The sequence below is a fragment of the Mirounga leonina genome, unplaced genomic scaffold, assembly GCF_011800145.1.
Source record: "Mirounga leonina isolate KUSES-001 unplaced genomic scaffold, KU_Mleo_1.0 Mir_104, whole genome shotgun sequence".
Classification (NCBI taxonomy): Eukaryota; Metazoa; Chordata; class Mammalia; order Carnivora; family Phocidae; genus Mirounga; species Mirounga leonina.
The window spans coordinates 20,483,590-20,501,145 of record NW_023270231.1 but is presented as its reverse complement, the minus strand read 5'-3'; the positions used below and the strand labels follow the sequence as shown (position 1 = coordinate 20,501,145).

General features: G+C 47.5%; 1 protein-coding gene and 1 long non-coding RNA gene across 10 annotated transcripts in view; one reads left to right on the top strand and one right to left on the bottom strand.

The window, feature by feature from the left end:
- Nucleotides 1-760: 760 nt before the first annotated feature.
- LOC118017479 lies at nt 761-8,530 on the bottom strand. The gene is made up of 3 exons (XR_004681170.1): nt 8,520-8,530; nt 6,555-6,601; nt 761-2,464 (listed from the first exon to the last, which is right to left on the bottom strand). It is a non-coding gene; the product is annotated as an uncharacterized LOC118017479 (long non-coding RNA).
- Nucleotides 8,531-8,920: 390 nt separating this feature from the next.
- Nucleotides 8,921-17,556, top strand: part of FAM193B (family with sequence similarity 193 member B) — a 31,996-nt gene continuing 23,360 nt past the window's right edge. For 2 of the 9 annotated variants that reach the window (XM_035015347.1, XM_035015330.1), the window contains exons 1-2: nt 9,234-10,262; nt 15,401-15,461. Coding sequence is in view for 5 of the 9 variants with exons in the window: in XM_035015328.1 (XP_034871219.1) it covers nt 9,018-9,227 (210 nt within the window). In the remaining 4 variants the exon portion in view is untranslated. The other 7 variants (XM_035015327.1, XM_035015316.1, XM_035015321.1 and 4 more) reach the window with 4 other exon arrangements.

Sequence of the window (17,556 nt, the reverse complement as noted above, 5' to 3'; positions counted from 1 at the left end):
CAGCAACAGCCGCCAGAGCAATCAGGGTGCTTCTGGAGATTCCTCAAGCTTCCCAGGGTCTTATCCTGCAAACACCTGCAGCCAAGACTGACCAGGGCAACTGAGTTGTGGACCCACTGTGGGAAGGAAGACATTCTTGGGATGGTGACTAGGGCCCCAAGCCAATTAATAGGATCATTAAAAGACATGAAACTTTTTTTTTTATGGGGAGGAATCTAAGCTGTACCTGTCAGCATGACATCATCCATTTAGTAAATCAGCATAATGCCCTATAGGTCAAGGTCGCTGTGCCCTAAGTTGCTGCCCAGAGACGGGATATACCCTACGACAGCATGAGGTCAGGTGTGAACTCTAGCCCCTAAAGTTCATTCATTCATTGTTGCTCACAGGCTTTCAAGGCTTACTTGCTACATTGATGTCCCTCTTTCTTCTGGCCCTGAAGATGCCCCTTCCTTCTTCTCAAGCTGAACAATGTTTCTACATTTCGTATAATACCGTGTTTGGAGTGGGGGACCTCTTCTCTTCTCCATCTTGGTAATCCAAGGATGCATGAAACAGCAGCCCTGGAGTGGCCAGCCTCCAAGATGACCCCGAATGATTCTTCCTTACTTTTTTTTTAAGATTTTATTTATTTATTTGACAGAGAGAGATACAGTGAGAGAGGAAACACAAGAAGGGGGGAGTGGGAGGGGAGAAGCAGGCCCCCTGCGGAGCAGGGAGCCAGATGCGGGGCTCGATCCCAGGACCCTGGGATCATGACCTGAGCCAAAGACAGACGCTTAACAACTGAGTCACCCAGGTGCCCCAAGATTCTTCCTTACTTGTATTCATGGTCCTTCGTAGTCCCTTGTCACACTGAACAGCGTTGACCTGTGTAACCAATAGGATGCTGCAGAAATGAGAATATGTGATTTACACACTTGGCCTGTAATAGCCTCAGCCACCAAGTCAGGAGGACCTCCAGCAGCCCTGTGGAGAGGCCCATATGGTGAGGAACTGCCTCCTGCCAAGAGCCAGATGAGTGAGCCACCTTGGGAGATCCTCCAGCCCCTCAAAGCCTTCAGATGATGTGGCCCTGAGTGACATCTTGACTGCACCTCATGCTAGACCCTGGGCCAGAACACCCAGCTGAGCTGCCCCAAATTCCTGACCCACAGAGAAATGATGTGAGATAATGTCTATTTTTGTTTTAAGCCACAAAGCTTTGGTGTAATTTGTTACTAAAACAGATTAACTACTCCAGAGAAGCCACCTTTTTACAGACCAACTTTTAACTGGTGGTGTTGTTTTTAAATTCTCTGCAGACACATCCCTTATTGCCTGCATCCTGGGCAGAAGCTTCCATCACAATCCCACTGTGTGGCTACATGGAAGCCGCCTACATTAACTACTCTTCAAGAAGCCAATGTCATGGGCATTGTGGATGTGAGCAATGTAGGATCCCCACCCCCCACAGACTTGGCTCCCTAGGTGTGGGCTCCAAACCCACTGGAGTTCATCCCTTGGAGACTACTAGTCCTCTCATCTGCTGGCCCCACTTTAAGGCAAGAAGTAACAGTGGAACTAGAGAGTGTGAGAGTGGGCTGCCACCTGAAGACTCCCCATCCACACTCTGCCCTAATCTGAATGATTCCCTACCACTACTATATATTCTCAAGAATGCGCATGAGACCCTTCCTCATTTCCAGTGATGGAGAAGAATTCTTCCTATAACTTCAGTTTGACTATTTCAGTAAGAAACCGGGAAGAGACTAAGTCAAAAGCACAGACATGGGATGCCACTTTGGAAAAGGAAATTACTAAAACTCTGAGTTATGGGGTGCTTTGGTGGCTCAGTCGGTTAAGCGTCTGCCTTCAGCTCAGTTATGATCCCAGAGTCTGGGGATCGAGCCCCACATCGGGCTGCCTGCTCAGCGGGGAGCCTGCTTCTCCCTCTCCCTCTGCCTGCCGCTCTGCCTACTTGTGCTCTTTCTAATAAATAAATAAAATCTTTAAAAATAAAATAAAACCGAGTTACAACACTATCATACCTATTAGAAAATTATAGGGCAGTGGATGGCAGGGGGCTGGAGGGGCAAACTCAGAGTCATAGTGCACTGCAGTGGAGCTATTATTGGCCAACAGGATAGTGATGACCTCATTGTTGCTTCCATAATAAATCACTGTATTAGCTGACTTCTGACAGGGCAGGCTGTGTTAGTTATCACAGTATTTCAGGATGCCCTGGACTTTAACTCTCTCTTGGCCAAGGCCTTGTTAGGACCCCTTTGTTTACCAATACCCTACAGTATGTGCCAGGCTCTGTGCCGAAGGGCAGCAGAATATGCCACCCCCAAAACATGCCTCTTGACAGGATTATTGAGCTAAAGTCACTTGAAAAACAGCAGGTACAAGAAAGGTACTTTGACCTACCCTTTACTTCCTGAAATCAGGAGATAAACATCCCATGTGAAAGATGGTCTCTCTATACCAGGAGGAGAGAAATGTTATCACCAGAAACAAAGAGTGGAGGCCAAGAGAAATCTGTACAAATAGATTTTGTTAAAATAATTCTTATCTTTAGTCTCCCCATATATTCTAGTTATTTTTCTACAATTGACTCTCTTTGTTTAACCTAGTATATAAACACTTAAGCCTGGCCACTTCTCTGGGTCTCCGTTTTCCTGTGGGGGCTCCCATGCACACGTAAAAATCTCCATGCTTGGGGCGCCTGGGTGGCTCAGTTGGTTAAGCGACTGCCTTCGGCTCAGGTCATGATCCTGGAGTCCCGGGATTGAGTCCCGCATCGGGCTCCCTGCTCAGCAGGGGGTCTGCTTCTCCCTCTGCCCTCTTCCCTTTCGTGCTCTCTGTCTCTCATTCTCTCTCTCTCAAATAAATAAATAAAATCTTAAAAAAAAAAAATCTCCATGCTTTTCTCCTATTAATCTGTCCTATGTCAATTTAGCTCTCTGGCCCAGCTGGAGACCCTAAGAGGATGGAGGTGAAGTTTTGCCTCCCTACAGTGCTACGGTCTCTGTATGTCACAATCCCATCGACCCTGCTTTTATCCCCATTCTCTACATGATGAGACTGAGACCCAGAGACATTGAGGGCTTTCCTGAGGTCAAATAGCCAGTAAGTGGCAAAATCTAAGTCCGTCTGAGTCCCATGACTTTCTGCTACAATGTGCAGAGGAGCGAGTCGGATAGATTCGAAGAAGAGACCCTTGGACGGGCCCTCCAATGATCAGTACAAGTTTATCAGACCCAGGAGGAGTAAAGGAGAGAATACAGTGCTGAGCACCTCAAGGTTGTAAGATGGGGTTGAAACCCAGGTCTCAAGGGAAACAAAGGTGAGGGAAGAGGCTGCTGTAGGCAAAAGCCAGCTCACAAAGGTCCCTAAATACCAGACCTGGGGTCTTGGAACTTACCCGGGAGGTGGGGGGGTCCTGGCTTGTTCTCAGCTGGGGAGATACAGTCAGACTCACTGTTTGAAATCTGGGGACAGCATGGAGGCTGAATTGGAACAGCAGTTCCCAGCATGGGTGTGGATCAGAATCATCCAGGCTGCTCATAAAACACACCTGGAACCCACACTCCAAATGTGTGATTCAGCCAGGCTGGAAAGGGTCCCAGGGATCTGCATTTCAACATTTTCCGAGGGATTCTGATATGAGTCATCACTTGAAGAAACACCAGTAATCCAGAGGGAGAGAAGCAGCAAGGAGACTAATTATGAGGTTGTCGCCAGAGACAAATGATGAGTCCTGAACTCCAACAGTGGTAAGGAAAATGGAAACAGCCTCACTGCTCTGGCAGGATAATGTTTTTATAATGTTACCCTTTGTTTTTCCTTTTTCTGGTAATTCATCCCCCAGCCCCTTTCAAATAGCTAGTCCATTATGTGCTCATTGCCCCTTGGGAGTGGGATGTGATAGGACAGAAAACAAGTCTCTCTGGTATGATGTATTGGGCTTGTTTCAATTAATACAGGAGTTGGGGGTGGGGGGCATTATAGATGAATCATAATTGGCCATGAGCTGGTAACTGTGGAAGCTGGATGATGGCTGCAAGGGATTCATTATAGAATTGTTTACATTTGTCTTTGTTTCTAAGTTTTACTTAAAAAATTTTAAGTACTGTTAGATTTGGGTTCAAAAAGGACTTAGGGACGAGAGACATCTCAGACATAGCTGAAAAGTTTCAAGAACCTACATGAGCTAAAGGAGATAGGGAGGCTCTGCCAGCAGGATACTTCTGCTGAGGAGAAAAACTCCTCTGATTTGTGTATTTGGGAAGAATACAGTGCATGCTCTGCTCAGTTCTTCTCTTCTTCCTCTTCAGATCTGCCATATCCACTGCCCTGCAGGGGCTCTGGAGGGAGGCCTACCCAGTTGAGCACTGCCATGACTGGGGACAGGGGGTGTCTACTGAGCTCAGGGATTCAGTTGCCCACACTGGGTGAATGCTCCACCCTGGCCTTTGTCAGCAATAAGGCAATGTCCTGGCCTTCACCTGCCTCTCCTTTGCTTCATTTTCCAGTATGTTTAGAACCCTCGTCAGTAAGACAGTGCCAACTTTTGGGGGTCCTCCAGAGACCCCAAAACGAGGGTTTCCGAGGTCTGGAGAAAAGGGAGTGTAGAAGAGGAGGACGGAGGGGAGTGATGAGAGTTCATAGAGGCTGGAGTACAGGGCAGAAAACCCAGGAGCAGAGAGGGAAGCAGCAACCCCTGTCATGGAGATGGCTCTGAGGAGCATCCACCCAAAAAAAAAGACCTTAGCTAAGCTCAGCAAGATTCCCACAGGCAAGAGTGGCACGCAGCAGGAAGAGAGTTGGGGTCTCTAGCAGACGTGTGAGTGAGAACAGCCAGGTCTCAACAGCAACCAGTGGGACCAATGACATCTCCACAAATATCTGTGTAGACAGATGACATTGAGAGCGAGATCCCCTAACACACACACACACACACACTCACACCCGAGTACTAGATGAGGCTCCAGAGGCTAAACACAAGCCCCAGGGAAGGGGTAAAACCCTCCATTAGCTGAGATGAAGTTTCTGCCACTGTCAAAACAGAATGGGAGTTCAAAATAGAAATTAAGTTATTAAAAAACTTTAATTATATTTCTTACACAGATAAATTTACGATGAGAGATTCCTCCTTGCTGGAATAGATATTTTGGAAGCAGAATCAACAAGACTTGGAGGTCAGATGGATGATAGGGTGGTGAGGAGGAGGAAGTCTCTCTTCCTTTTGAGAGATTTGTTTCCCAAACACCCCAGGCTAATTCAGGTTCTTCAATACTGTCTGCAAAGTTTTCCCTCCTTCCCCAATGGTCTTCTCCCAGGGCCCTGTAACATAGGTTCAATTGTTCTTGCCTACTCAATTAATGATTAGGAACAATAACCAACTGCTCTAATAAAGCCACCTACTTAACTAGCCATTTTCTATTTACTACCTAGAAAAAGTATCTGTTAGAATTGCACCATGCAGACTCTACTATAGTCACTCTAACAATGAGGCCTGTAGGGCCTGGAAAAGGTCACAGCAACGCACTTCCCCTCCCAGAGCACCTCCTCTGGGACCTCCCTATTTCAGTCTTCCCCTGTGCCAAGGCTCCACCACCCTCACGGATGGTCCAAATCTCAACCTGGGATTCAAGACCTTTTCATGCTGGATCTAATCTCTCATCCTCTCCAACTTTATTCCTTCTCCTCTAAACCCTCTCCCCCTCTCAGGGGAAGTAGGGAGAGTCAGTCCCAGGCCCTCCTGCCCAAAGGTACAAGCCCATTCTCAAGTTTAGAGGGAGGTGGATTGAGGGAGAAGGAACGAGACCCTCCCTCAAAAAGGTTACCTCCCTCAAAAAGTGTTAAGAAAGTCCTTAGTTAGGGGGTGCCTGGGTGGCTCAGTCAGTTAAGTGTCTGCCTTCAGCTCAGGTCATGATCCCAGGGTCCTGGGATGGAGCCCCGAGTTAGGCTCCCTGCTCAGCAGGGAGTCTGCTTCTCCCTCTTCTTCTGCCTCTCCCCCAACCCCGGCTTGTGCTCTCACTCACACTCTCTCTCTCAAATAAATAAATAATCTTTAAAATGAAAAAATTAAAAAAAAAAAATAAAGTCCTTAATTAGGCTGAGGCCCAACTCCAAGACTCAAGGGGAGAAAGGGACCCATCAGGATGATGTCATCAGTGTCACAGTAGATTAGCCTGGTAGCCAATGGAATGGTGATTTGGTCAAAACTTCCTATAAAATAAGTGTGTTCAGAGAGTGACATACCCCTGAAGCAAGACAGTAAAGGTGTTTTTTTTGTTTTGTTTTAAAGATTTTATGTATTTATTTGACAGAGAGAGCACAAGTAGGCAGAGAGGCAGGCAGAGCCGACTGAGCCACCCACGCGCCCCAAAAGACAGTAGAGGTTTACTACTGCCCCTGCCAGAGGAACACAAACTATTCCTAAAATTTGGTATAGAAGGAAAAGCATTTACTAGAACTATAGTTGTCTATTACAGGCTAACAACTGCTCCCATATGCTCCAAAAATGACCACTCTGAAAAAGTGCCCACACCTGGGGTCCTTACCAGAATAAGTTTGCCATAATGCTCTGTTGTTCTTCAGGACCATCTGTCTTCTCCATCAATGAAGAGAATGTGGCATACGCACACACACACATATATATACATATATATATATATGTGAAAGAAATATATATAAAATACATTAGTATAAGACTATATATTATGGGATGCCTGGGTGGCTCAGTTGGTTGGGCAGCTGCCTTCGGCTCAGGTCATGATCCCGGGGTCCTGGGATCAAGTCCCGCATCGGGCTCCCCACTCAGCGGGGAGCCTGCTTCTCCCTCTGCCTGCCGCTCCTCCTGCTTGTGCTCTCTCTCTGACAAATAAATAAATAAAATCTTTAAAAAAAAAACAAAGGGGGGGCGCCTGGGTGGCTCAGCCGGTTAAGTGTCTGCCTTCGGCTCAGGTCATGATCCCAGGGTGCTGGGATCGAGCCCCACATCGGGCTTCCTGCTCAGCGGGCAGCCTGCTTCTCCCTCTCCCTCTGCCTGTCTCTCTGCCTACTTGTTCTCTCTCTGTCAGATAAATAAATAAAATCTTTAAAAAATAAAAAAATAAAATAAATTAAATAAATAAAAAAAAAAAACAAAGGGGGCGCCTGGGTGGCTCAGTCGTTAAGCGTCTGCCTTCGGCTCAGGTCATGATCCCAGGGTCCTGGAATCGAGCCCCACATCGGGCTTCCTGCTCAGCGGGAAGCCTGCTTCTCCCTCTCCCACTCCCCCTGCTTGTGTTCCCTCTCTCGCTGTGTCTCTCTCTGTCGAAGAAATAAATAAAATCTTAAAAAATATATATATATATATTATATGCAAAGCATATGTATATAATATATATAAAGGAATATTATTCATCTCTAAAAAAGAAGAAAATCCTGCCATTTCCAACAACATGGATGATTCTGGAGGACACTCTGCAAAGTGAAATAAGTCAGTCACAAAAAGACAAATATTGCATGATCTAACATATATGGAATATTAAGGGGGAAGAAAAAAAGCTGAACTCATAGTAACAGAAAGTAGAATAGTGGTACCAGAGGCTGGGGTGTGAAGAAAAAGAGGTTGGGTTTTTGTTTGTTTGTTTGTTTGTTTTTAAGTAGAATGGTGGTTGCCAGGGGCTGTGGGAAGGGAGGATGAGGAGTTATTCAATCAGTATGGAGTTTCAGTTTTGCAAGATGAAAAGAGGTCTGGAAAGGGATGAGGGTAATGGTTGCACACAATGAGAATGTACTTAATACCACTGGACTATATGCTTAAAAATGGTTAAGATTAAGTTTTGTTAGGCATATTTTAACACAATAAAAATAAATAAATGGGAAAAAATACTATCTATCTTCTATTCTGGCCAAACTAAGAAGTAATGTTCATGTAGTGGGAATCACCCTGAATCCTTCAAATCCTTGATGATGGCACTAATCCCTATAATGAGATGAAGTATTTTTCATTTACGTTCTTGGTAGTTAAGGAAAGCTCCAGGGCCATGTAGCCCTTCTCAAAATAGCCCTTGTTCCCATTAATTAGGCTAATGTCATAATTCTGGCCTGTTGATACCAAGAGCAACTCTACATATAACCGCCATACAGTCTCAGGGTACCACTGGCCCTGGCACGAGATATTGCACTCAAAACTTTTTCTAAAAGTTGTACCATGCGCATGTCTCGTATATTCAAAAAGAGAGGGGGAAGCTCATTTTAACAATTAAATACATAATTATCACATTTTTTAAATGTTCCTTTGTGTACCACTCAAAATCCTCCCCTGCACATACAACTTTTGCAGAAACACTGACCTAGTATGCGCCCCAGTCATCTCACCATCACACTAGTTGTAACTGTGTATTTAACTGTCCACTTTCTCCACCAGACTGCGGCAGGAGCGGGGTCTGAGCTCTGCTGTCCCAAGCACAGAACACTGGACTCCCCAGTCGACCATACGTTGCAAATAAAGACCTAGACCATTCCTCCACCCCTTTCACCTCAGGCCATCCACGAACCCACGAGTTCTGGCTGGCTAACGCTGAGCAGCCCCTTCGCCTTCCGTAGCCTCGATTTTGTCCGCCGCAAAATGGGAACGACCGTACCCGCCTCGCCGCGTGAGGGCGAGGAGTCAGACGGTGGGTGTGAAAGTACTCTAGAAGTTAATTAATTCACTCATCCATTCAACAGACAATTATGAAGCGCCCAGGGCTGTGCCGCGTGGTTACCACAACGACCACCCTTCCCCGGCGCAGGTCGCATCCCGGAGTCCGCCAGGTTCTTACTCTCACAGAACTTTAAGTGGTGACCTTATTCAAAATGGCGCAGGCAGCCTCGGGGGCTAGTGCGGCGGCGCGGACGCCGCGCCCTATGACCTGCTGGCAGCAGCAGAGGGGGGAGCCGGGCGCCGCCATATTGGCTGTTGTCCTGCGAGGGGAGCGGCGGCGGCGGCGGCGGCGGCGGCGCGAGTGAAGCGAGGGAGCGGCGCGAGCAGCAGCATGACTCGGAGGCGGAGCAGGCCGAGCGGCGGCGCGGGTCGGCGCGAGCGGATGCGGGCCGCGGGGCAGCAAAAGCCCCAGGCTCCCGAGCCCCCGCCGCCGCCGAGCCTGGAAGCGGGAGCGGGTGCAGGGCCCCCAGCGGCGCCCGTGGAGCCGGACCGCGACGGCCCCAGGGAGGAGGACGAGCCCAAGTTGGCGCCCGGACCGCAGGTAGGAGCGAGCGAGGAGAGTCCGGCTGCTCCGGCACTTTCCCCTCCCGGGAGCGGGGCCGGGGTGAGCTTGGGGATGGACCGTCCTCCACTGGCTGGGGCTGAGGCTGTCTCCCCTGAGGCGGGAGTGGAGGCTGGACCCTTCTCTCCAAGCCGAAGCATGGTCCGTCCTGTCCTGTGACCAGGGCTGCCTGCCCTCTCCCGCCGCCTCCCGGCTGGAGCAGGGGCTAAACCTTCTGGTCGTACACCCACACTGGGACTAGGCTGTGCTCCTGAAGGCACAGCTCAGCCCTCTGCCCTTCACCTCCCCCTGGGCCCACCTGCTTCCCCACCTACCCACAGCCCAGCCTGGGGCGCTGTGGCCTGGAAGGCTGCAGCCTCTTCCCTTTCCCCACCCTGGGAGCGGCCCCACCCTTTCCCCTCACTGCCTGCAGCCACTGCCCCCTGAGCAGCTGTGTGCCCCCAGCATATGTCTCCTGTGGCCTCCCGCCTCTCCCTGCCCAGAAGACTATTTGGTGGGGCGCCTGCACTGAAGCGTAAACTAGCAAAGCCTGCCCTTTCTTCCCTGTATACCTCTGACCAACAAGGTGGCCCACCCCAACCCTCAGATCCCTGGGTTTGGTGAATCCTGCTGAGAGTGAGCAGTAGCAGGACTCAGCAAAGCTTCCAGCTTATCACCTGGAAGAAGGTCACTTTCTTTTGAGCAAAGGAGATAATGGGAGGTACCCTGCTAGTGTTCACTGAGAGCCCGGGGTGGCATGAGCCACAGTTGCTCTGGGAGGGCTGGGTGGCTCGCCCTAAGCTTGCTCTGACAAAAGAGTTTTGAGTTGGTCTTTTGGCTGAGCCTGCCAAGGAAGGCAGGCTCCTGCAGGAGTCTTGGAGGGTCGGATGCAGCGCCGGATGAGGATGAGGCGTGGCGGAAGATGCGTTTGGCTCTGCAGACACTGCATCGGGCAGCAGGGGACTCTGGGAGGCTGGTGCAGCCAGAAGGCATGGCTCTTGACAGCCTTCTAGTAGAATCTCTGGAATTGTGCATGTGAGTGGGGATGCCATTTGGGGTACCATTCCCAGAAAGCCTTCCCTACCTTCCCAATTGCGTGAGGTGCCCTCTTTGTGCCCACAGCCCCTTGTGCTTCCTTTGGTAGCATTCCCCATTCTTCAAGACATTCTGTTGATGTATCTCTTCCCTGCACTGCACTGTGAACTCCACGGGGGCACAGACTATGTCATCTATCTCTGATCCTCCATGCCTAGCCCTGGGCCTTGCTGACACTGAGTAGAAATAACTAGGTGAATGAGAGAGAGAATGAATCCGTTGAGAACCTGTGCTTATTGTAACCCAGTTTCGATGCTGTTCTCCTTTGTGTTTCATATCACAATAAGATTTTTAATTAATGAAAATGTCACCACTTATTGAGTGTCAGAAGCCTCACCTTCACCCCCACCCCCTACCCTGGGATACAACTCACCAGGTTGGACTCCGCCCTTGCCTGGTCTGACTTTAGACCCTGAACCTGCTTCCCCCTCTAGCTTTGCTCTTTCTCTTCTCTGGGCCACCCTGGGAATGCTGTTATCCAAAAGGGGAGCATTAAGGTAGGGAGAGCCAGGGGAGCTGTTGTCTTCTCTCCTTCCCACTCACCAGCAACACTTTAGGGTCCCCTGCCACTTAGCTAGGCTATAGTATTCATGGCCAGAATTTTGGATAATGGTTTAACTATTTAGTTTTTATTTAGGACACAGCTTTCCTAAGAGCTATAAGCTTCATTATCTGCTCCACTGCTTGACTTGCCAGTCCATTAATTTATTCATGCCAGACACTATATATACCATACTTCTAATCTTCCCACCACCCCTTTTCTTTCCTCAGCGTTTAGTACAATTGTGATGAGTTAACTATTGGTTTAATTATTGGTCTGCTTTTGCTACATAAACTCTGAGAGTGCAGGAACCACGTCAGTCACTATTGTACCCCTGTGCCTGTGATTAACAAATGTTTAATGAATGAACTGAAGGATATAAATACTATTTCCCCATTTTTCAGATGAAGAAACGGAAACTCAGAGCAAGCATTTGCTCAAATAACTCCCACTGTAGGTCTCAGGTGCCTCATGCCCCTCCAAAAAAGGACACTCTTCTGTACTGTGCTGGATTTGACAAGGCTTTTTTTTTTTTTTTTAAATACTATAGCCACAAAGAGGTGAAACAAACTGACAAACTCTCTTCTGATTGTACCCCACTTTTTTGCTGGGGAGGGGGTTTCTCAATGCCAGAAGCAGGCTTTTGTGCCCTGGTGAAAAGCACCCACTGAAAGGGTTGGGGTCATTGTTCTGCCCACTAGCGTGCCTTTGGTGAGGATCTGTGTCTCCCACTGCCACTTAAAATTCTCTGTGTACACAGAGTGGGTACGTACGTAAGGGGAAACTCAGTGTTGCAGGCCAAACTGAAGCCAAAGATAGCAAATAGGACCACTTGTAGTCCACAGACAGGTTCTAAAGTCCCAAGTCACACATTGTTTGGTTTTTGTTTTGATTTAAGCCAATTTTTTAAAAAACAAAAGATTCCCACAAACTGGACTTGTGCCATTTCTTAAAACTCAAAATCTGGTGCTGCTGGGCCCACATTGCTGTAAGGCAGTAATCTGTAGTCTCTGAATAGTGTCTCCCCCTGATATGAAGGACACCTGATCTGTGCCAGGCCCTGGGCTAGCTGGGAATGCAGAAGTGAATCAGATGTGGTCCCTGCCCACAGAGGGCTCATGGTCCAGAGAACATGTATACAGTAATTGCAGTTAGGCTGGAAGAGCCGTGATTCCTGAGTTCAGGTTTGAAGCCATGCTGGTTCCATCCAGTCCCCTTTGCTCATTTGCATAACTTGTTCACATATAAAGGCAGGACCTTGAGCTGGCCTATTTGGTATCCCAAAAGTCCCTACTTCCATTTGTTTCAGGTCACTAAACTATCTTGATCTGTTCGCTAACAATCCAAATCCTCATTTTCTAAATAAGACTAAAACAGTTACTGCCTTATTAGCAAAGAAAAAAAAACTTAAAGCAGCTGAATAAGGCAGTAGTGAGAAATAGTGTTTAGTATTCCAGACTTGGGGTGAACTCCCAAGCTCAGTCTCTGGGTTTGTGACCCTGGGCATGTTTTTTCCTCTCTCTAAGCCTCATCAGCAACATCATAAGAGAATATGGAGCAATCCACGTAGTACCTAGTACATCGAGGCTCCTGAGGCAAGAGCAGGAGTCAGAGATAGTGGGAACTGCCAGATGGCCATCCAAAGCCTGAGTGTTCTCACCTGCCAATTCTGCTGTCTGTCTTTTAGTCTCTCTTGGACCACTCAGCCTGCAGTCCAGGTGCATACTCAGTAAACCCTCAGGAGACTTGCCAGACTATAAACCAGCAGTTGGAACTGTTTGAGCTCATCCTGCCCTTCCCATCTCTCATCTCTCTACAGCACCTGCTGAGTCCTGCCCAGCACAGTTTAGAGAGACTCTAGAGACCTGGTTCCCCACTGCTCAGAGTTAAACCTGCTCCCTCAAGAGACTGGAACAGAGGATCAGTCAGTATCTTTATTGAAACCATCTCATTATGTTTAATCCACTCAACAAGCATTCTGACCTCTGTGCCACGGCCTTTATTTTGGGCACACAGATGAATAAGATAGTCCCTATACCAGGGGACCTCCCCCTTAAAATCACTGCCCACCCAGCCTGGCCACTTTTCATTGCAAGTAGTAGGAGATGATACCGAGGGGGGGAATCCCTGCCACCTCTGGTTTTTCTCTGTAAGCCAATAGAGATTCACAATGTAGAAATGCTAAAAGGCCTTTGAAGATGAAGACTTACTTGCTAAAATTATAAGCTTAATACCTGGTAGCCTGTTAAGATCCTGACAACCTTATATACTGAACCTAGAATTTTTGAGAGCAGGGGCTATGTTCTAATTCATTTGTGGGGTATTTATTGTTGCATGGTCCTTAGGTGCTCAATAAGTGGCTGTTAAACCAAATTATAATAAAAGAAGTAAAAGTTAGGTTTCTTCCACTTTTTTCTTACCAGCCTCTACTGCTGGGCCAGGCTGGCCATCATTCATTCATTTAGGCCCATTATGCACACACCACACCCAGTCTCCCTCTCACCTGACCTGGTGTTAATTTATTCTGCAAACACTAATGGACACCTGATCTGTGCCAGGCCCTGGGCTAGCTGGGGACGCAGAGGTGAATCAGTCCCTGCCCACATGTATATATTAATTGTAGTTAGGCTAGAAGAGCATCACTTCCTCTGAGTTAAGGTTCAAGTCCAGATCCTAGTATGTGGCCTTTGGAAGAGTTTTAGCCTTAATTTGTTTTCTCACATGTATGACAGTGATGCCAGGCTCCCATTAGGGCAGCAAGTACTGCATGTCAAGCACTTAGCACAAGTGGTAATCGTAATTATTACAGATACTTGGTACTGAAGATGCACAGAAATGATAGCCTAGAGACTTCTCAGAACTGATGTTTCAAGGTTGAGTAGAAGTTCCTTTAGAGGAGGAGGTGGGAGAAAGTATCTAAACAAAAAAAGCAACATAGAGACCCAGAGGTGAGAACTGCCCAACTCCGGCAGAGTAGCATGAGGTCAGGCTGGAGAGGTTAGCAGGGTTCTACAAACCACACCAAGAAGTTTGGGCTTTATCCTGCAGATAGTGAAGAATCAATGAAAGCTTTTTTTTTTTTTAAGATTTTATTTATTTGACAGAGAGAGACACAGCGAGAGAGGGAACACAAGCAGGAGGAGTGGGAGAGGGAGAAGCAGGTTTCCCATGGAGCAGGGAGTCCGATGTGGGGCTCGATCCCAGGACCCTGGGAACATGACCTGAGCCTAAGGTAGACGCTTAACGACTGAGCCACCCAGGTGCCCCATCAATGAAAGCTTTTAAATAAGAAAGTGAACATGATGTTCTTGGGTATTCTCTGATAGCATGAGAGAAAGCAATCTCAGTGACGAAGCAGCTGTGATTGCTTGATTCTACCTCTCCCTCACCCCAGCCAAACTAATCATCAGATCCCCAGTGCTTTGCTGGACCCTGTCCCAGACCTACAGAACCAGAGTCTCTAGGTCTGGAGCCCAGGAATCTGTGGTTGTTAAACTGCCCCAGGTGATTCTATTGTGTGGCTGGGTCTGGGAAATGCTGAGTTGAGGGTGGCATGGGGAAGCTTAGCGGAAGCCTAGGATATTCTTCAAAGAATGGGGCTTCCCAGAGAGGGGAGCTTTTCCATAAGCAGGAACAGAAACAGCCTTAGTTTTAAAAACAAAAAACAGACTTTCCCCGTTCTCCAGTTGTTGCCCCATTAATGATATTCTCCAACTGCTAATCTTCCTTTGTGTATCCAGAGGCTTACCCATGCCCATTTGGTGCTGCCATCTCTGCTGAACGATTGGGATGCAGTTAGTCATGGGGCACAGGTCCTGCCATTCAGTGTTCTTAGTGTTGTGGAGAAGACAGATTTCAAAAACTGGGATACATATATGATAAGCTCTATTCAAGAGATATGTAAGAAATGTTAGGACATTCCAGAGCAAAGCACAGTTAATTTTGCCTATGGACTTAGGAGGATGTAACACCCAAACTGTGCCTAAAAAGGAAGAGGCAGAGGGAACAGCATGAGTGAAGGTGTGAGTGCTTTATGTATTTGGGGAAAGAAATGGGTATTAGGGGAAAAAATGGTTAATGGTTGTTCCTGGCAGAATGTGCAGAGCAGAAAAGGACTGAGAAGAGGAAGTCTTACATCCCAGGAAAGGCCCTGTGTTTGCACCCTTTGGTTCTGTGCCCATGCTCCCCCCTCATCCTTCAACCTGTGGGTGGATGAACATGCTGCAGTCCTAGGCCATCTCCTTTTAGTCCCTCCTCAAGGCTCTCAGCTCTCCAGCTCCCTTTGTGGTTCCCCCTCCATTCTGAAATGAATAGGCCTCTTCATCTACTCTGAGAAGTGATAAAGGGAAACTTAAGGCAGAAAGAAGGGCCCTAAAATACTGAAGGGTCTTACTAGGAAGTTGTAGCCAGAGATCGTGGATGGGGGGGTATAAAGGGGCCTTGAAGGTCACCTGTCTAGTCCTCTGTCCTGTGCTTCAAGTAATAACTTTGGATTGGGCACGTCTCACTTAGTAAGTTTCCCTGTCATTTCTTCCAGGACAGAAGAGGAAAGAAACTAACGGGTATTGAGCACCTACTGTGTGCCAGGCCCAGGCCAGGTACTTTACATAATTTATTTCCTTCTGTCCTCACAACTCTGTGAAGTATGGTTTTATTCTCATTTCATAAATGAGGAAATTGAGGCTCAAAGAAATTGAGTAATAATCCAAGATCATACTGAAATGGCAGAACTGGGATTTGAACTCACAACAGTCTGTCTCCAAAGTTCATACTCTTCCACCCATGAGAAATCTGTACTGGGGTGACAGAGTAGGTAATATGGTTTGCCTGAAGTTCTAGGTTAATAACCGTAGTTTAGGCCTTCCGGTGGCTGATTGTACCCAGGAAGTAGGTTCAACAGATGAGCCAGCCTTGGGGGGAGGGGGGTGGAAGGCCACTGGGGTCAGAGAGACTCACTGCCCTATCCTTGACTGAGCTTATACAACCAGAGAGGATTCTGCACAAACCAGCTGGTGTAAAACAGCTGTTCTTTCAGGAAGGAACTGAGCCAACAGCCTGAGTGTGAGTTTGGGTGAAAGCTCCAGGGCACTGAGGTGCAGTTATATCACATCCTTAAGAATTAACTTTAGCACTGATACCCTTTCATCAGTGACCCAGAGTGACAGAGCTATGCCGTTAGCATGGCATATCCAGGAAAGGGCTAGTCCAGCTGTCTTTAGATTCTTCCCTTTGTGTAGAGCAACTGAAATGGAGCCAGGTGGGCTTTAAGCATTTGTTCATTTATTCGATGAATGCCTACCATGTGTCAGGTCCATGCCAAGCCTAGGTTCCTGGGCACACTCAAATGACTAAGATGCACTCCCTGCCCCCAAGGAGTTCTCATTCCGCCAGGGGTTTGGGGCAGACCGAATATGTCTGTGGCACAGTGTAATAGGTGCTATACTAAAAGAATTAGTTCTGCTTACCCTGGTCCAGCAAAAATCTCATTAACCTTTGATCAGGATCTTAGGGCATGAGTACAGATTTGCTGAGGAGTAGAACTGAGACGCTGAGATTTGCAGGACAAGGTGTATCGGAGGAGCAGTATGAATAGAACCTAAGATTGTCAGGTGTTACACATGGAAATGAAGCATGGAGAGGTCAACTGGGGCCAAGTCATGAAACGCAGGAGCCAGAAGGTGTCATGGTAGTGAGCTCAACCAGAAAGGAGCCAGGAGATTAAAGAGAGACCAAGGTAGGAAGAAGAGCTAAACTAAAGGAAGGAGATCCTCAAACTGGTTAAGTACGTGAGAAGGCACATAATAAGCTTACATGAACTAGAGAAGCCTATTGTCCTGGTTGGATGGTTGTTTTAATTTGTATATTATTTTGTTATATTAATTTTAATTGCGTGTTATTTTAAATTTGTGTTCCTGCCTGATTCTCCAAAATGAGGCGTCTAGGAGTTTGGGAGCATTGCCAACCCCATGCATGAACCTGCGTGGTTTAAGCATGTGTTCTTAAGGCAGGGATTCTATATCGTTTGATGTTGCCCAGCACCTACCACAATGAGAATGGTCTCTAAGCGTGTTCATTGAATGAGGAAATGAATGGGTGGATGGAAGAGTAAGTGGCAATGACTGGACTGATGAGTTTTGCTAGGCTAGGATTAATCATTTTTCTCTGCTTCTAGAAGGGAATTTTGGCTGCTTCTGTTGTCCTCTGTCTGCCTTGGTGATAGGGAGGCTCTTGGAGTTGGGTGCCTTGAGAATAGAGTGCTCTAATGGGGCCATTTCAGAATAGAATTTGGAAGCTGTTGCAGGGCCATTGGTTAGATACAGCATATGTCTTGGGGGAATCCTCTACAAACATACACACTCTTGGGATTAAAAGGAATCCATGAGAGGAATAAGAGCAAGTTTAGTGCTGGATATTAGATCCAGCTTCAGAGCAGACCTTGATAGATGCCTGGTCTGGTGACCTGGATTATTCCCCAGCAGTTCCCAAATTGTGGACAAAAAGGTGAGATGGAAAATTTATTCATGCCCCCAAAGAGCTATCCAGATATACCATGACCTGTATCATTGTTAACAAACACTGTTGCTAACTGTGCCCCCGCCAGGTGACAGGCACCGTTAGAGGCTTCACGTTAGCAGTTCTCAAAGTGTTTGGTCTGAGGCCCTGTTATACTCCTAAAAATTACTGAGGACCCAA